Here is a 19,815-nt window from a genome sequence, read left to right as displayed (position 1 = left end):
CCACCTTGGCTGCTGGAATCTCAGTGCAGTGGCGAACAGGCTGTTCTGACATCCTGGCTCATCATCACCTCTGAGCCGAGGCTTGTTCCACGCCGCCTGTGAGGGCGTGCCATCCTGCCATCCGCCTCACTGCCTCTGCCAGGAGCTCCCTCTGGGGGCTGTGGTCCCACCTCCCCCTGGTGAAGAGGGCCAGGGAGAAAGAAGCTGGAGCTTGGGCAGATAGTCTCCTCATGGCAACATGTAAAAGTCTGGCTCCATCCTGCCTCAGCCCTTTGCTCAGATGCTCTGCCAGGGACACTCTTCCCTCCACCTCCAGCTACTCATCCATCCAACCCTCCCAGTTCTTCTATGCCAGTTTCACGACCCCTTCCTCCAGCAAGCCTTCCCTGACTACCCAAGCCTTACATTGCTGAGTGACCACATGCTCTGTTTCACCCACAGGACATAATTCATGGTTTGAGGTATTCTTTGTGTTTTTCCTGTGTCATATTTCCCCACTAAGTGGGGAGCTCCCATGGGCCAAGGATCAAGCCTCTACACCTGCCAGAACCTATCCAATTAACTAGTGTCCTCTTTCAGTCAAATAATCTGAGTTCAGTGTCCCTCGTGATTATGGAGGTCTTTCCACTGCAGTACCATGAGGCCTGGGTTCCCCAGGAGAACTGTGCTGGGTTCTTGATACCAGAGGCCATGATGGGGACACCAAGGCCCAGGTGACTAGCGTCACTCTTGGTCTTGGGGAGACAAATATGGGATGACAACCTAGGTTTCCAGACTTGAAGCTCCATGCCTGATCTGCACTGATCATTGACTGGCCTCTGGCAAATCTCCTCCCAACTCTGGGTCTCTGTTTCCCCTTCTGTCTAACAAGGGGGTCCTACAGGTTCCAATAGCCTGTAACCTAGGACTTGGCCCTGACTTTGATGTGCAGGAAGTGATAGCTTACTCTGCCTGAAAGGATTAAACCCCAGCCCCTTCCATTTATTACAATAAATGACACTAAGCAGACTGAGGGTCATAACTGTGCAGAGGATCCTTGAAGGATTCTTAATGCCTTTGGAAATGGGATCCTTTCCCGATTGCATCTGGAGGCCATGCTGCATCTGCACCATGTTCAGGGAGAGGCATGTGTAGGACCATCACATCCTTAGATGTCCCCAAGGAGCTAGTGAGTGAGCCAAAGTAGCCACTGGCAGGTGTGAGCACTGGCAGTCAGCCCATACATGGAGGGTGTCCTGGCTGGGGGCCCTTAGGGACCTTTGACTCCAGCCTAAAGGGGGCAAAGAATAGGCACATCAGAGTGGGCTAAAAGGGGGCTAACAGCCTCCTGTTATGGAAGGCCACTTGCCAGGACAAGCAGAGGAAGAGCTGGGTCAATGGGGCTCGGAAGGGTGGGTCCTGGTTCAGGTCATGCTCAGCTCTGGGAAATCTCCCTTCCTTCCCTCTCTAATATGCCCAATCCATTCTTGCTCATCTTGAGAGGCCAAGCTGGAATCCCTCCTCCTTTTTTAGGAAATCTTCCCTGCCTGCCAGCAAGGAAGACCTGTTCTTCCTGGGAATGCCTGAGTCTCTTTGTGTTTTCCCTTCATTAAGCCTTTGCTGAGTACCAAGTCCTGCCATCGGGGTGCTACATGCTTTGGGTCTTCAGACTGCTCCTGCCAGGTGGGTATCATGTCTCCCATTATATGGACAAAGAAACAGAAGAGGCAAAGTGACTTACCTATATCTCCTGTTATATCTGATGCCAAAGCTTTCACTTCTCATGCCCAGACTAGACCGCTCTACCTCATGCTCCTGGACATGCCACCCAGAGGTCCTTATGTCAACAATGCTTGTGTTCTCCCAATGGCCAGGCTCTGTGTGGGGCCCTGGAAGTGTGGAGGAAGTGACAGGGACAAGGGAGACTCAGGTTCCAGTGTGACAAGAGTCTGGGATGCAAGTATTTTCCTGAATCCAAGGTGGAGGCTGAGGGCTGTGTGTGTGTGTGTGTGTGTGTGTGTGTGTATGTTTGTGTGTGTATTGGGAAGTAGTGAAAGGAGAGCCCTGGGGACTGGAATGGGGAGGACTGTCCAGTTGAGGTGAGGCCCAGGAGAGCTTCCTAGCATAAATGGCATTTATGGGCCCATAAATATCCTGGGTTCAAGGGGTAGGGATGAGGGAATGTGCTCCTAGTAGAAGGAACCATAGGAGGAAAGCCCTAAGAAAACAGAGAGTCGTCTAGCCCATTGGCTAATGGAGTGAAAAAGGGTGATGAGACGGAGGCTGGAGGTGAGCATGCTGGAGTGAGGATCTTACGGCCCCAGGTGTCCTGGACAGACATTCCTGATGGGCTTCCTCCTACCTTATGTGGCATAACCAAGCCTAGACTTGCTTGGCACATAGGAGAGTTTCCATAAAGACCTCTCAGTTTCTTCTGGTCTGCTGAGGTGACCTCCCCTCAGCCCACATGCAGAACTGGCACCTGCCAGGTCCCTTGCCATGGCTGGCCCCTCTCTACAGGCTACAGGCAGGTGCCCCTGCCACCCTATGTCTTTCAATACAGGCACCTCTGGCCAGGTGGGTAGCCCCACGCCTTTACTGCCAAACATACCAGTGTGCCTGCCATGGAAGCCCCCCTATTCCTGGGAAGGCTTGATTTTTCCTCCCATGATTTTAACCTGAGGCTGGAGCCAGCCGCCAGGAGACCGAGGATGTTGTGAGCCTCAGAAGTTGGAATGTGTAAACTCTTACTACCCGTGTACTCTTAATTACCTCCCCTCCTTATTTGTCTTCCTTTAACGGCCTGTCAACCAAAATCTCCCGCCTTTCCCTCTGCGCCAGCAGCCTCAATTAGGTGCACATCTGTGGCGGCTAGAACTGAAATGCCAACTACCAATGCCCACTCACAGCACCCAGCCTGGGTACAGGTGCCTGATGGCTTGGACACTCTTCAGGTACAGTCCTGCCATGCTGGTGTTGAAGGACAGAGAGGCTGCCCCTGAAATTTCCTATCCTGCCACTGCAGAATCTGCCCTGGGAATGTTCCCACCTAACCCCAGAGGGCACCCAGGAGGCTAATGCCCTTTGTACTGGTTCCCTGGAGCCCCGCACAGACATTTATCCATCAGATAGATGGGGAAAGACACCATGGGCCCATCCTGCCCTGGACATGGGGGAAACAGAGATGCTGGAGACAGGTATCAGCAGGAGGGGCTGGGAGGGGGTTGGTTAGCTCAGGGCTTATTGACTTTTCTGTGTGGAACTCCCCCCCCCCCCCATTCTGTCTAGCCTAGCGGGACTGCCCTATCCAGAGGTGGGGGTGGTGACATCTGGCAAAATCAGGCATCTTGTTTGGTGAGAGCCCCGCTTGTCCCTGTAGAGCTGGTCTAGCTTGGCTTCCCAGAGTCCACCATGCCCCTCCTGTTCACCAGGCCCCAGGCCTGTCAGGGCCTTGGGGCCTACCATACTGCCTTCCCCTGATAATATTTTTGGGGCCTCAGAGTTTGGAGCCTGTTGGCAAACCTCACTCAGGTCAGGGGAGGGGGAAACTTCAAAGTTGTCCTCTTGTCAAGCCCTGGCTTGTGAGGGTGGGGCAGGTGTGGGACAACCCAGGCAGGACTGGGGAGCTAGTAAGTGTTATCCTGAGCCTTATTTCCAGCCCCTGACTTCTGCTCTCCTTAGTCCAGGGGCCACTATTCTTCCCTCCTCAACATTAAGTCCTCCTCAGGCTGACTTGTGAGTGGGTGATGGGAGGCTCACCCAGATATCATGAAATGGGGGCTCTTGCCCAGGTGGCTACTGTTCCCCATTCCTCATCTTAGGCACAGAATCTGTGGGCAGTGACTGCTATAGAGGCCTGCCCCAAAGCCTGGCTGGCAGGAAGCATTCTCCCATCCTATCTTTGCAGGGGGAGGGGCAGGGTTCCAGGGGCAACTTCAGGGGAATCTCTCAGATGTTCTTTCCCAACCAAGAGTGTTTCAATCTACCAAGCAATTCACTCCCATTCTCACTTCATTCTAGAAATGGGGTTAAGCATCTACATAAGCATTCACAAGGGAGGAAACTGAGGCTCTGAGACGCCCACAAGCTGCAGAGTCAGAAGCCACACCAGCCCCAACCTTCTCCCTGCAGCAGGGAGGAGCCAGGCACCTAAGGACAAGAAATGATTGGATTGAGCAGGAGTGAGCTTTCCAGCACTGGAGGAATCTAAATACAGGCTCTGGAAGCCTTGGGGCCTGGGGTTTGGGGCTGGTCTGCACACTGGGCCTGCTTAGGCCAGGGAAGTAAATGAGTGGCTTTAGAGGGCTGCACCCTGACATTCTCGGTCCCTCACAACTGTGCAACTGGACCTGGGTTCGAGCTCAGGGAGCCAGGAGACGCAGGCCCTTTCTTCCTCTCAGGGCGTGGGGATCCAAGTCCCCTGAGACAGGACTCTTGCAGGTAGCAGGAGCCACTGGGAGTGTGCTTTTAGCACCGCTGCCCTCTTCTCTAGACTGGCTGAAGTCTGCCATTCCACCATTAAACCTGTGACTCCAGGCCTTCAGCCTGTTGAAGGTCGCGAGCCCCCAGAAGGGTCACAAACGCGCCTGCCAGGGGCCGCGGGGCCAGGAACTCTTCCGCGGGTGCCGCAGAGAGGGGCACGGAGTCCAAGGCTGGGGGCACAGAGGTGCGCACTGGGAGGTCTGCCAGAGGCTGGGGCGCAGGACGCGCGCGCACGGGCTCCGCTCGGCCGCGCGGGCCAGCACAGCCGGCTCGGGGCCGCGCGGGGACTAGGGGCGCGCGGGCACGGGCGGGAGCGTGGCCGCGGCGGGGGCGCGCGGGGGCGGGCCGGCCGGGGAGGGAGGAGGGGGAGGGCGGCGCCGGCAGGTTGGCGGCGGCCGCTATTTGAGCGCCGGTCCCGGACCGGGCGCTCAGAGCGCTTCGAGTCAGCGCCGCGGAGAGATCGCGGCGCGCAGCCCGCAGAGGCGCTGCGGCCGGTGCAGCCCCGGAAGCCCCGCGCGACGAAGGCGGAGGAGGCGGAGAGGCCGGATTGCCGCCCGCCGCCCGCGCCCCCCCACCCCGCCGCCGCCGCCGCCCCCCCTCCCCGCGGCGCCGCATCTTGAATGGAAACATGGCGGTGCCGGCTCGGACCTGCGGCGCCTCTCGGCCCGGCCCGGCGCGGACTGCGCTCCCCTGGCCCGGCCGCGGCCCCCGGCCCGGCCCCGGCGCCCGGCGCCCGCCGTCCGGGCCCCCGCGCCCGCTGTTGCTGCTATTGCCGCCGCTGCTGCTGCTACCGCTGCTCGCCGCCCCCGGCGCCTCTGCCTACAGCTTCCCCCAGCAGCACACGTAAGTGGCCTCCTTGGCCCGCCGCGGGACCCCGGCCGAGCCCTGCGCGCCCCTCCGCCCCCCGGCACGCGCCAGTCCCTCCCCGCGCCCCGCGCGGGGGCGGGGGCGCTGGGGTCCAGCTGGCGGCTGCACTGGGGGGCGGCGGCCCCAAAACCACAGGGCGGGCAGCCGTGGTCCCGGTGCTTCTGTCTGCGTCGCGAAACTTCCCCCGCGGTGCCCTTTCTCCCCCCAACCCCCAAAAGGGGCAAAGCAAGATCTGCAAGCCTTGGGATATGGTGAGGGGTTCCGAGTTTGCCAGCGGATTCCCCTGCGCTGTCCCGGTGAGAGGGAAACCTGAGGTTCGGTGAGGGGTCGGCCAGCGACCCCTGCCCGGCAGAGTTGGAGCCGCGCGTCTGCCCCACGTTTCCTCCCCAGTGGGAACCTGGCGCTTTTGAACCAGAGGTGGGGGGCACCTCCACACCTGTCTTCACTGCCCTTTTCCTTTGATGGGAAGGGCTGGATGCAGAGGATGCAGGCACCTTGTTGTGACCGGTGCCACAGAGGGGGTCGGTGTCCCTTGTTCTCCACCTGAGGAGAGGGTCCCCGGGAGAGCCCAACTGGGAGGTGAAGGTGCTAGGGTGGGGGCCGAAAGTGAATGGCAGGGAGAACCCTGCCCACCCCTGCTGCTGCTACCAACAAGGGAACAGCATCTCCTGGCCCTGCCAGCTTCTGCTGGTTCTCATGGTCCTTCTGAGCCTTTTCTCCGTCCCCAAGAGCCTGCAAACTTGGGCATCCTCCTCTGGTGAGCTTGGCCAGATGTATTTGGGGCTGGGGGGTGGGAGGCGGGTATTCAGTGCATGTGGACTTTAGGACAACAGCTATCTCTGTGGGCACCATGCCCCAGACTTATGTCAGTGCCCAGACTCCTCTTGCCCCTGTGGCTTTGGGCCATGGTGACCACCTTGTTGTCTGTTATCTGTTTCCAGGAGTGTGGAGCCACCTGTCCCTGAACTCCTTCACCAGTAGCCAGGCCTGGGGTTTGGGAAATAAGTAGCTGGGCTGCTAGTGGCCAAGGGGAAGGTGCTGGCTTCAGGGAAGGGGAGAGGCTGACTCTGCGTCATTAGACCATTTCTGCCCAAGGGTAGGAGCCCCTGGTTTTGCCGACTCCAGCTTGTAGGTTCTCCCAGTTGAGGGAAAAACAAACTCGGGAAAGGCACTGCTCTGAGTGTCTCTTCATCTCGTCATTTCTTTCCTCACACAGCCTGGCTGTGCTCAGGCGGGTGATCAGTTGGCAAATTACAGGTGCCGCACGGACGTGTCCTCTGTCAACCGTCTGGATTGTGTGTGTGTGTGTGTGTGTGTGTGTGTGTGTGTGTGTGTGTGTTGGGGGTGTGCAGGGAGAGGAGAATCATATGGAAGTTCAGGGCTTTTGGGTGCATTATTGTCTTTGATTTGCCGTGATGAAAACGGACTTAAACCACAATGTTTAAAAAGAGCAGAAGCATTATTTTTTTGTTGTTCTTTTTTCCTTAAAGCCAAGCCACAATATTTTTCCCCTAGCCATTTCGTAGCTCCTTGAATGAAGGTTTAAATAGACGTCTCTTTTCACCTCTTTCCACCTTGCCCCGTCTCCTTGCAACCTGCAGTGGGTCAGATGGCTGCTGGGCTTGCATGGGTCTCCGTTGGAAGGACAGTGTGAGACCCTGACCAGAGTGGACACCTGTCACTTTGTCCCCAGCAAGAAGACGATGAGGCGGGTGTGATGGCAGCAGCACATTTCCAGCTGGACACTCTTCTGTTGTCGATAGAGTTGGAGCTAATTTGAGGGTTTGGGACATGTCTTGCAAACCGTAATTAGAGAATGAGAGCGGGGGTGGGGTGGGGGCTGCGCGGCTCTGAGGGTCTAGAGGGAAGTGACTAATGTGACAACGACAGACAGGATTTACCGTGACAGCCAGCGCCCTTCAGCTGCCCTGGTCCCGCAGATGCGGATGCCCATTGATCCTTGGAGGGAGGAAGGGGAGGGAATGGAATGAGGGGCCCCGCATGACCATGGCTAGCTGGTGGGGGCTTTTGTTGAACTAACATGAAAGGCTAAGGCGGCTGCTGTGGGGCTGCTTGGGAGTGGATGGCCTCCCTGAACTCTTCTGGGTCAGTGTGGCCAGGCTAGAATGAGAGTTTGATACAGGTGGCTTTCTGAGATGGGAAGTGGGGGCCTCAGCGTCATGGCACCGAGGTGATGACCCCTCAGTGGAGGGGGCCCTAGGCAGGAAATCATTTCCTCATGAGCGTCTGGCAGAGTGATGGGGCTCGGGTCCTCAAGCCTCTGGGTTTTAAGCCAGTGTGGGTTTGGGGTTCGGTAGCCATTGTTTCTATAATTACTGTGGCAGCGTGGCCCTCTCCCCATTAGGCGAAGTGGACCGAGGCTGCCGCTGGATCAAGGAGGACAGAGGAGTTGCCGCTGGAGTGGGGACAGGGCTTTGGTTTTGGTGGCTGAGGTGGGGGCGGGGGCCTCCCTCACCCTACCTGGAGGAGGCCACACGCGAGTACATGTGTGTGCACACGTGCACTCATGTGTTTGGAGGTGAAGTTGGTGGAGGAGGAGTCAGAGCACACTCTCTCTTTCACCTGCTTCCCTGTTTCCAATTCCGCTCACCCACGGCCAGGAATGGTGAGCTGTGAATGGCCACTGCTGCCGAGGGCAACTGCTTTGCCTCTCCCTGCGTCTCTCTCCCACTGTCTCCTGGCCCCTCCCTGACCCCCTTCTTGGGTTCCCCCACCCCCATTCCTTCTCCACTTCCTTGTCCATCCCTCTCATTGCTCCGTGCCCACCCTGTCCTGCCCGCCTCTTTTGTGAGACCTCTGTCCCCTGTTCTCCAGCATCCCTGGGTTTCTCTGTCCCCTACTCTGTGGGGCCCTGGCTGAGTGCTGGGTGGAGCGCCAGGCTGAGCTGCTTGGCTGGCAGCATCCTCTTAGCCCCACTCTGCCCCCGTGATGATGCTGACCAGCACCTCCTTTCCTCTGGCAGCAGGTGGGTGGGGAACTGAGAGCCTGAGGGGTCTGGACCCACCCAGCAGATTAATGACAGCTGGAGTACGTGCTCCTTTTCCTGAGTGCCCACGACGGGGCATGCGTCAGTCTAGCTACGGTTAATGGTGGGTGACGTGTGTCTGTCTGGGCTTCTGAGCCCGCGCCTTCACCTCCCTGTGACTCTCTCTATTAGAGGGAGGCAACATCACACATCTGGGTCCCCCATTTCCCCAACGACCTGCCGCAGCTTTTGCAGGAGGGAGGGGGCGAGGCTTCACAGTCTGCTGCCACTACCACTGGCATGCAGGGCTGCCAAGTGCTCACATTCCTCCTGGTGCGGAGGCTTTGGGAAGAGAGAGACCCTTGGCTGCTGTCTCCCCTGTGCCCCACCCTTATTGGGCACCTCCTCCTAGCCAGCTGTGTCAGACTGACCCCTGATAAGATGGGGGGAGCCCTTTTAAGATGAGTCCCCTCATAATCTGTGGGTGAGTGTCACTCTGGATTCTCAGTCACACTGGTGTCCCCAAGGAGAGATTGACTCACAAGTGGAGTGAGCACTTCTACACTCAGTGCCTCCTTTTCCCTTCTGCCTGTGTGCAAGTGGGCACTGCCCGCTTTTGGCACCTCAGATGTGTATGGGTGGACCCTGCCAGCTCCTGGGGAGAAGGCAGTTTGGGGACTTGCTGGATGTTAGGTGTAGGCACAGCAGACTCAAGCATTGGCCTCCAGAGCTGACCCTCTGATTGGGATGACCTTGCCTCAGTTTCCCTGAGATGAGAGAATCTGCTTAAGAGGCTGGTGGTGAGAATTCATGCAAGAGGCTGTAGCCTCTGGTGGGCAGGAAGGGTTCTGCGGGTGGGCACCGTGGCAGCTATTGTAAACATTAACATCAAGCCCTAATGCTACAGCCTGACGGACCCCTACCCACCCACCTCCATCTTTTCATATTGCTCCCATAGGCTGAGTGTCTTCCTATCTGCTTTGCTCATGTGTCCTCTCATCAGTGCATGCTTTCCTCAGGGGTTTCCACAGCTTCTGGAGGCCTCTGGGTTGTGCCACTAGCTTAGGCTGTACCCACCCACATGGGGTATCAGCTCCTTGAGGACAGACACTGGACTACCTCCCTCCCTCACTCCCTGAAGCCCAGCTTAACTGTGGTGGGGGACACCACCAGTCTAATGGTGGGCCTCCCCTCAATGAACCCAGGCCAGACCCTTATCCACATTACTACCTTGACCTCAGAAACTGTGCTCATGCCCATCCCACAGATGAGGAGACTGAGACTCAGAAAGATGAAGGTGCTGCCCAAAGCCCCACCACTTCTGGAGGCAGGACTGAGAGAGGACTAATCTGTTGGATGCTTAGCTGCCTTGCCAGGGGCCTGGGCACATCTGAACACTGGGCCCAGGAAATTGGGGGTAGGGAACCAAAACCTAGGTCTTTGGACGAAGCATGCCTAGGCTTTCCAGCTATAACCTTTCCCACACCATCCCTCTGCTCTTCTGGGTCTCAGGCATCCTTGAGGGGGCCTTCCTTGGCTCAAGCCTTCACTGCCATCCTACTTCCATCCCTTGCCACACATACACAAGTGATCATGGGGCCCCCTGACTCAGAGTTTCCTCTTCTCCAAAGCTTTGAGTCATAGGCCAGGACAGCCTGGAATGGAGGGGTGGGTAGGAGGGACTCCTATCTTGAGATGCCAAGATGCCATCACCCCCTCCAGATTCCAGTATGATTCCGGAGAGAAGGGGCATGAGGGTGTTAATGGAAACCTGAGGCTGGATCCTCTAGTCCCTTGGCAGTTTTGTGAGCACTGAGGGGACTTCAGAGGGCTCAGATCTTATAGATCTTACAAGTTTTCATGCTGTGCAGACAGGTGGGATCTGGGGGGCTAGGGAGCTATTCAAAGGGCAGCTGGAGGTTTGGGAGAGTCAAAGTAGGCAGGCCTGTGGCATGGGTCCCATCTGGCAGGTTGTTGTCTGTGGGTAGGGGGCGGTCTCTTTCTCCTTCCTCTTCCCGCACACCGCCGCTGTCCTTGGAGGCTTCTAGATTTGAGATCTGCCTCGGGAACTGGTGACCTGTGTCTTTAAGTGAGTGGGCTCAGGGCCTCAGGCAGGAGGAGGGAACACCAGGGTCTAGGCTACCATAAAGGCAAGGGTAGGGGGCTTTCCCACTGCTGGCTACATTCCTTCAGCCAACTGGGGAGCTTCTGTTCATGTCAGGTTGGGTTTTTGTTTTTTTGTTTTTTTTTTCCTCCGGTGCCTACTGTCTAAACAAGAAGCTACAGGATCAATATTCGTATTCCCAGAGGGAGGTGCATATGTGGTTTTTGCTTTTTTTTCTTTTCCCTTCCTCTCTTGTCCTATGTAACCTGAAGAGCCTTCCGAGCTGCCTGTGGCTAAGGTTGGTGGGGGGAGAGTTAGCCCTGCAGGTGACCACCAATGGATTGGGTTGCCCCTGGGGGGCTTGCAAACTCCCCAAGGGGATATCTTGGAGCTACTGAAAAGGAGTCAAAGATGCTGTCATTCAGGCCCACACAATCTGAGCCTGACCTTTTGCGGGCAGGACCTGGGGGCAGGGCTGCTCTGCCCTGCCCTGCCACTGTGGGACTTAGGCTGCAGGTTTGGTTTCCCTGGGCCTGATCCTGCTCATGGACCATCTAGTTCCTCTCTCACCTGAGCTAGGTCTTCTCCTTCTGAGGCTGGTATGGCCCACTTGGCTCCAGGCGGCTGCTAGTGCTGGTGCCTGAGCCTGTTGGGTGGGGGGGAGGGACCTCACAGAGTAGGAGACCCTGTCTAGCTGGGGTTAGGTGAAGGGAATCTTCACATGGGGGACTTGAGGGTCTGGTCCTGGGGGGACCTCTGTCAAAGGCAATTCCAGCCCAATCCTCTCAGCTGGGTAGCTTGCATGATGGTGACCTTGGACAAGGCCCTTCCTCCCCCTGGGCCTCAGTTTCCTCTCTTCCAGGGCTCTTCTGACTGTGACATTCGTGTCCTCAGAAGATAGGTTCAGGGTCTTCCCACTCCTCTTCACACTGTGCTCTAGCCACGGAGTGAGGCCTGACCCCCAGCCCAGCTAGACCTCATCTCCTCCAGTGTGAGGAGCCTGCACCTCCACTGGCCTCTGGCCACACCTTGGGTGTCTTGAAGCTGCTTCTCCGACTGACCCACTTTGAGCTCTAATCAACCTAATTGTTTAGCAGAGAGGGAGGGGCACGGGAAGTCTTTCCTGCTGATCATTATCCAGCTCTCCCCACCTTGGTAAGGACTGCTTAATTGAAGGGGAAAGGAGTGGCAACGAGAGGGAGGAGCTGCCCCTCTGCCTCTCTTCCCTGCCCTCCTGAGATCATGGGTCCCTGGCTCCCACCTCCACGCCTTCCTTCCCTGCTGGCCACATCTTTCTGAATGAGTCCCCTGCTTGGTGCTACTGAGGCTCTGCCACACCTCTCACCAGCTGTGTGACCTTGGGAACTTCCTCAGGCTCTCTGGGTCTTGGGGCCTTGTCTGTAAAATAGAGTTCCCTTGGTTGTGGTGCCTCAAGGACTGGGATAGGAAAGGTCCTGAGGGATGGGCCTGACCCCAGAGAGTGCATGATGAGGGCATGTGGATCCTGACCTGTGAGGATTCTCAGTCCAGCTAGGTCTGCACTCCAACTACCAGGAACCTCTCCCATCATCCGTGACCCCCCCTGCACAGCCGGGCCCTGCGAGCACCAGAGACTCACTTGTGGCTTTTGGGTCTTTCCTCCTGTGCTTGGCCTTTGCCTTGGCCTGTGTGCACATGTAATCTTGTGAACGGAAGTGTCTAAGAGTGTCCTCTTGTATGTGTTTGCACATGTGTGTTAGCTGTGTTCACTTGTGTAAACGTCCATTTGTATATGAAGACATGTGTTTGGGTGTGTGTGAACATGTGTGCCCCGGTGTGCACATGCTTGCATGTTGTTTGTGTGCATATGCTCAGGTGTGTGTGCATGCCCACGTTCACATTTGTATATAGGTGTTGGTGTGTGTGCATATGAATGCGAAGTTGAGGGTATGCTTGTGCATGTGTGCACATATGTACGTGCAGGCATATGCATGGTTTATCTCTCTGTACCCAGAATGTGCTCCCAATGGCCCCCTCCTGCACCTGCCTTTGAAGTTAATGCAAGAGCTGGGCAAATGCTGGCAGTGGGAAATAAAGCAGCCTGGTTGTTAGGACCAGTGTTTTGCAAACTTTTATGTCAGGAACAGCCTGAGTTAAGGCTGATCTGGAAAGTTTGATCATCTACCAACTGGCGCGATGACAGTCTGTGAAGGAAACACACAGGCTGTGTCCTTGTAATTCAAATTTTTGCAAATTGAATGGTATTTAGATGCACTGGAGGACTTGGGACTCAGAGAAGCTTGGTGAGTCCATTGTGAAGTGAAGCATATTTGCAAACAGCCCTCCACTTGTGGAGAATCTGGAGGTTGAGCATGGAGGTTGGGGTACAGGGAGAGTGGAAACCCTTGCTGTGTGACCTTGGGCTGGCATTTTTCCCCTCTTGGAGCGGGTGCCTCTCATCTGCACATGGAAGGGAGGGAGACTGGCATCCTTTGGAGCATCTGTTGTTGATTTGGGGTTCTTACCCCCAGGAAAATATTTGTGCAGTCAGTTGCGGGCATGATTTGGGGTACAATACCTTCAGCTTGATAATCTCCACATGTTCCTCTATTTGGGGCATCTGCAGCCAGATCTCTTCCTTTCAAAGATGAATTTTTGTCTACCGAGTCTTCATAAGCAAGCTGTCTGGGTGCCGTGTGCTGAGCTATGACCTTTGGGGTTGCTGTGTGCCCAGCTCAGCTCCGCCCCTGATCTGATGGGTTCTGATGTCCGAGAGAACTATTTAGTTTTGCTTTCCTGGCATTCTCAGGGCCTGTGTTGTCAGTGCTGGGACAGCCCAGTGTCCTCGGCATTTCAGGAGGAGGCTTCCGCAAAGGGCAGAAGCGACTGAGAAGGGGTCTGGAGCCTGCAGGGCTAGTGAGGGTTCCTGTGGGGTCAGGGTGCCTGGGTGGGACTATCTCCTTGGGCAGTATGGGCCTTGCATGGTTCCCTTTCTTGGGAAGGACATATCCCAGCCACAGAAGTCCCTGGGGACCCAGACACCTCCATTGTAAGACCAGGAAGCTGCTGTCTGAGGCTGCAGAGAGGAGCCTCGCCCCGACCCCACCCCCCGGCCCCTGCTCTGTCTTCTGGCTGCACACACCCTGTGGGCAGGACCCAGTCCCCAGTGCTCAATACAGGCTGCTCAAAGAATGATCCCCACTTAGCTGTCCTTGCACTATGACATACAACTGGTTCTCATAATAAGAACATCCCTGACATGGGATGCAGGAGCAATTTGAGGCCTCTTTTGGCAAGTCCTACAGAGCAAGGCGCCTGTGTGGTGTGAGGCCCCAGCTCCTGATCTTCCTCTGGGACACACCTTGGTGCCCCCATGCCACTTTAGAGTCAGCAGGGCTTTCTGGGTACCCTCAGGAAGGACAGCTTTGTTGCCAGATGGGCAAAAATGGGCCACCCATCCTGAGATGGGCAGAGGTCCCTGCTGCTACGAGTTTCCAGCCTGACGTGGCATTTTAGCCTCGATAACTTTCCTCTGCAGCCCGTGTTCTTTGCCTGCCGGCGCTGCCTGAAATGCTGCATTTGAAGCCTTAAAGGTCAGGCCTGGTGCTGCCACTGGTTCCTACAAACAAACAACAAAACAACCTACCTCAGCCCTGCCCCCAACTTCATTTATTAGAAAAGAGAAATGAGCTGGCAAAATAGGCTTCTGTGCTGAGGACTCTCACAAATGGACATTTCTCCTTCTCCCTGTGAGCTGTGGCCCGGGTGGGCATGGTGAGAACCTGGGAGTCTTCCCTTCCTTTCCTGGACCCCCTAGGCATGCTGCAGTACCTCCTATTGAGGGTTAACTATGACCTTGCACCCAGAAGCCTGCCATGGGCAGAGCCCTCCTTCCCAACTTTGCATTTGAGGAACTGCCTGGGCTGGCTCCTGTCTCTGGCCACTAGCCCTGTGAATATCCAGGCTCCAGCCAGGCAGAGCCACTTGCAGGTCCTAGTAGGAGCTCTGGTCTTTGCTCACTATATCCCTCAATCGGACTGGTCTGCTCATCCCAAGTACTGAGACCAAGAGCCCTTCTGACTGATGCCCTCTTCTGGCTCCCTACACCTGTGGGCCTCTCTGACAACCCTGTGTTGGTATGGAGTAGGTGTGGAGCTGACCACTATGCCTTCAAAAGGCAAGTCTGAAGAGTGTATTTGGCTGCAAGGAAAAGAGGCAGCTTTTGTATCCACCGTGGCAACCACAGCATGATGACTTTTTCCATCATGATTAGTCCCTTTATCTTCTGCCAGGGAGCCCAGAGGTGGGTCTTTAGCCTGTCATTGAGGACCAAGTCTTCACCTGCAGTCTGCCTGGCTGGCCTCATTTTTAGTGGGGCTGTTCTTGGCTGAAGCCCCTCATGACAACAAGATGGCTGCCATAGCTCCAGGCATTAGAGGTATCAGACAATTGGAGTAAAGGGGTTATTGGGTTCCTCCCAAGAGGCTAGAAAACCTGGCCCAGAAGCCCCTAGCCAACTTCCCCTCGCACCTCATTGGTTAGTGCTGGGTCACATGTCTACTGTAAACCAATCACTGGCAATAAGGAAGGTGCATTGTGATTGGCTCCAGCTAATCAGGATTTACCCTTGAGCAAAGGATGGGGTCACCTTGGGGCTGGAGGTGGGGAGAGATTCTTACAGACTTGGGTTTTGTTAGCAAGAAGCGGGGAGTAATGGAAAATAGGAAGGCAATTTCTGCTGCAGGACCAGACCAGAGGCCTCAACGTGGAGTAGGGGTGAGGAAGAAGGTGGGAGGGAAAGGGGGGGGGGGGGCTGTCCATGCTCAAGGAAACATTTATTAAGGAAGTAGTTATTTTAACTACATCATCAGTCACTATGAGCTGTGCCTTGGGTGATATATTTCATGGATCCTATCCAATGAGATTAATCCATTTTGATTCCCATTTCATAGACAAAAAAAATTGAGGCTCAGCAGGGCTGAGTAATGCTGAAATCACACAGGTAGTGAGTGATGGAAGCAGGATTCACACCCCAGTACTCAGAACACCCAGCTACAGCCTCACACAGCCCTTCTGTAGCTCACCTCGTCCAGGCAGTCCCCTGACCACAGGACCCTTGGGGTGCCCCCACGCTCCTGCACTCTTCACAACTGTTCCTCTCCAAGGGCTGCCTCTTTTTATCAGACTGAGTTCCTTGGGGCATGGTTTCACAGGTGCCTGCTGTCTCACTGGGTCTGTAGTACCCCCGAGTCCTTGGAGGCTGTGGGTGTACTGAGAAGATGCAGACAGAGGGCATGTCCTACTGCTGCAGAGTTGAGGAAGTGACCCATGGATGTGGCCAAGGGGAGGGCCTGAACTTGGCTGGGTGCTGCCTGTGAGACTTGATTCCCGTTTGGGGAGGGGGAAGCTGTGGAGTAGGTATACTTGTGCCTGCTAACTACAGAGGGGACTGGGTGTCCATTGGTTGGCTCCCTTGATGGATATGATAAGATCCATGCTCCAACGAGACTGCATTCTCATGACCTTGCCCCTGGCCCTTCCTGCTACTCTCTGGGCTCTGTTGTCTGCATCAGTCTTGGGTCCAGGCTGGGCACAGTGTCCAGGAGTCAGTCAGCCAAGGGCACAAGTCTTGGGAGAAGCCCTGGGTTCTGTCTTGCTCCTAGATTGGGTGCCCTTCTGGTCACTGTTCCCCACCTGTCAGTGAGAGAAAAGGATTCTCTGGGGCTGGCCTTTACTGGCACAGCTGTGAGTCCTCCAGACCAAGAAAGGCTTCCTCTGATCTGAATCTCCTTTTGAGGCCTTCTCCCACTCACCAGCTGGGAGCTGATGATGGTACTGTGATCCCCTGTGCATACATGGAATGGGGGAGCAGGGCAGTCTAGGTTCACTCTCCATTCCCCCATCACTCCACTCCCTACCCTCCATCCTCCTACCTGCTCCATCCCCCACTCCCACCCTGGTGGTGCCTAGATTTACCTATGGAAGACTCAGAGGGAGGGAGACAGACAGGCAGCAAGGTCAAGTATTTAAGCCAGACCTTGGCTGCTGCAGGCCCACAAATTCAGGGGCTTGTGCTGTAGGGTATGGGCCTCCTTTCCTCCTTCTGCCAGTGCCCTCCTACCCTGCCCTAGCCTTGGCCTGTGTCCAGTTCACTGTGGGAGGCTAGGCAAGCCACCTGCCCTCCCTCCTTCTCTGAGCCTCAGTATCATCGTCATTCCTGGGACCCTCCAGATTGATGGATCCTTCCATAGCTGAGGATGATGCTCTCCTGTCACCCCATCTGTGTTGCTCTCATCTCTGTCCTACTCTGTAAGTAGCTACTATGGAGACCACAGCCAAGGGGGCTGCTTCTGATGGGCACAGGAATGGACACAGGAGAGGATCTCTGCCCTCAGGACTGAGTACCACTAGGACAGCGCCATCATCTTCCATGGGGGCTTAATAAGCACCTACTATGCACTGATCATGGAGTAAGCCAGGGAGCAGTCAGATGGGCTGCAAAGGGCCTTGCCAGCTCCAAGCAGGACCTGCCTGTTGTCTAGCTGACCTCTGCCCATCCCTTAGTGCTTGACTGGAAGTCACTGTTCCCTGAAGCCTCCCCTGACTTCCCTTGTGGGTCAGGGGCTTCCTAGGCTGCCTGAAGGCTCCCCCATTCTTGTCTTGCAATAGTCTTTGCTGCCTACCTTTCAAGGCTCTGTGCCTGGGAGAGTCAGGGGCGGTGGCCACCTGTCCTTGGCTGGAGCTCCAGGCTAGCACATACCAAGTGCCCAATAAATGTTTGCTGAACAGAGTCTACACAGATGTCTGCAGGCAAATCTGGTTGTGTCTTTGGAAGCTGGAAAAGCTTTTACATTGTTTGGGACAGGACCTCCATATGGACCTAGCTTTGCTGGTGCCATGAGGCAAAGGCCACTCCACGCACCCTCCTGTGGCTCTTTCACAAGGAGATGCCCCAGCCCAGGGGCTGCCTCCAAGGTCTGTCCTGGGGGGAGAGGGGGAGGTAGGTCCAGGAGCCCATGGGGCTATGTTATTTAATTGGGTAGGGGCAGGGCCTAGGCATCAATATTTTTCCAGAGCCACCCAGGTAAGCCCAGGTAGAGAATTATAGCTGTAGGGACAGGAAAGTAAACGCAGGATCACCCCTCCCCCTCGCCCCACCCAGCACAGGGTACTTCCCCAGGGAAGGTGGGGGTGGGGGCTGGCATACTGGTTCTGGGGAGTCTTCTGGTTGTGGTACCTGTGGAAGCCAGCTGTTCCTAGATGCCTATGCATGTGGCCAGTGGCCAGAGTCTATGGTCTGTCTCAGGGAGATCACTGGGCCTCCTCAGCTGGCTGCCACAGTCCTTCCTGACTGCTCCTCTGTGTTGACACTTGGTCCTGCCTCAACTACTCTGCTGACCACTCCACAGCCTGCCCGAATTTCAGGGCCCACCTCCTGACTGCCCCTTCCCGCCCGAGTCCGCTTAGCTGTATGCTGGGCCTGTTCTCCGGGAGCTCACAGTCTATGGGAGACTGTCAGTGAAGAAGAAATGGAAACAAGGCTGAGTAAATGATAACTATGCATGGCTGGCGCTCCAAGCAGCATCCAAGGGGTGAGGAGACACCACCTCTGGTAGTAGTGGGGGAGGTGGGGCAGGACTTATTCTCCAGATGGAGTTCTGACAGGCCTTCTCAGGGTTGCAGCCATTCCCATGGTCCTAGGCCTCCCCCACTCAGAGCTGTGGAGGCCCTGGGGAAAGCACTTGGACCCACTTTGCTCTGAGAGAAAGCCACTGGTGGGGGTGGGGAGGCAAGGACAAGGGACAGGGGCACGGTAAGGGAGGGGCTCATCCATATGATCCAACCCCAGTTCCCGAAGCTCCAGGTGGTGTCCATCCCTGTGCTGCTGATGTGTTCCCCAGGCTGCTGCTCCCCTGGACAGTGCCTCCTAGCACCCAGGATGCCTTGGGCTGTGCATAGCTCCTGACTGGGGCCCCACAGCCCTAACTTCCCTGGCACAGAGCAGCTGGAGAGGGGTGGCAGGAAACAAGCCCAGAGGCCATTAAGTGGTGTGATTGCCATGGTTCCTGATCCAGTGCCGGGGGAAATAAATTTCATAGGGGATTTTCAGATTGGTGGCGTATGGAAGCCATTACTCTAACATGGAGAAGGGTGGGGACTTCATGGGGCCGTCCAGAGGGACGGAGCCAGAGCCATGGACTCTGCTGGCCTTGCTGCACTTACCTGCTGCCTGCTAGAAAGCCTGGTCCAGGGGACCGGAATCAAGGATGGGAGAAGCTGTGAGTCACAAAGAGAGCCCCCTTTACGACCTTGTTTGAGTCATTTTGTGCCTTAGTTTCCTAATCTCTAAAATGGGATCACGTTTCCTGTATTTTATAGTTGTGAGGATGGAGTGTCCAGTCTTTTAGCTGACACTGTTTGAGCACCTGCCCCCGTACTCAAGAGATGGTGTTTTAGTGACAGCATCTGTGTTAAAAAAACCAGGAAACTTGTGAGTGCTTTGCACTTGTGGGCGCCTCTGACTGGAGTGGCAGCAGGAGGGTCTCACTGGTAGAACCCCCATCTAGGCCATGGAAATAATAATACTATCCCCCACCTCTAATGTGTGATGGTGGAGGCTCACGGCTTCCTGCTGCCCCCAGCCAGGGGGCTCAGAGGGTGGGGGTGGAGGTCACAGGTTGCAAAGTACCTGGCAATGTTGGGATGCCCAGGGCAGGAGGCTCTGCACCAGGGCCAGGTTTTAATGGGCACTGGGTAGTCTGTGGAACAAATGAGTGCATGAAATTAGTTCCCAGGAGACCAAGCACTTCTCTGCCAGTTCCCCTTTCTCCCTTGCCCAGAGGGCCCACCTTCCCTGGGTCCTTCCACACCCAGGCAGCCCAGGGCCTACTCTTCCCAGATGGAGAACTTTCACAGGGCAGGGGCTGTGTGTTAAGCACCTCTCCCAGCAGGGCAAGTAGTAGGAAACCTCATGTTAAATAAAATTCACAAAGTTGATGGGTAGCCACTCTGAACCCTGCTTTCTCACAGATGGACCTTGGGGACATGTGGACTGGGCTGGTAAACATAGGTCAGATGCCGTGGCAGGGGTGGCCCACAAGTCAGCACAAGGGGGACACGAGGGCCTGCTCCCCTCATCTCCCTGCTGTCGGTAGCCCAGCACCCTCCACCCTCTGGCACGTGGAGGTGCTCCCTGCGTACCTGGGGTTGGAATTCTGCCAGACTCCGTGTGGGAGAGCAGCCTGCCTTGGTGCCTGTGGCTGGTCTGGGTGTGTTCACGGGACTTCGTTGTGGGCAGAGCTCACCTCGCTCCTGGGCTTTGTGCCTGCCGCACCCTCTGTCTGGACTGCCCACCAGCTCTGCAGTGCCACCTTCACCTGGCCAGCCCCCCAGGTTGGGTCAGGCCCTTGGCATGCAT

The 19,815-nt window shown here is 56.1% G+C and overlaps 1 protein-coding gene across 5 annotated transcripts in view; it reads left to right on the top strand.

Annotated features, from left to right (window-relative positions):
* The first annotated feature begins 5,089 nt into the window (after positions 1–5,089).
* CACNA2D2 (calcium voltage-gated channel auxiliary subunit alpha2delta 2) overlaps positions 5,090–19,815 on the top strand; it is a 143,811-nt gene continuing 129,085 nt past the window's right edge. For all 5 annotated transcript variants that reach the window (XM_042929482.1, XM_042929481.1, XM_042929480.1 and 2 more), the window contains exon 1: positions 5,090–5,304. In XM_042929482.1, the coding sequence (XP_042785416.1) occupies positions 5,090–5,304 (215 nt within the window). The remainder of the gene's footprint in view (positions 5,305–19,815) is intronic.

The sequence above is a fragment of the Panthera leo genome, chromosome A2 (genome assembly GCF_018350215.1).
Source record: "Panthera leo isolate Ple1 chromosome A2, P.leo_Ple1_pat1.1, whole genome shotgun sequence".
Classification (NCBI taxonomy): Eukaryota; Metazoa; Chordata; class Mammalia; order Carnivora; family Felidae; genus Panthera; species Panthera leo.
Note: the sequence above shows the minus strand (reverse complement) of the source record. Positions and strands in the feature narration are given on the sequence as shown.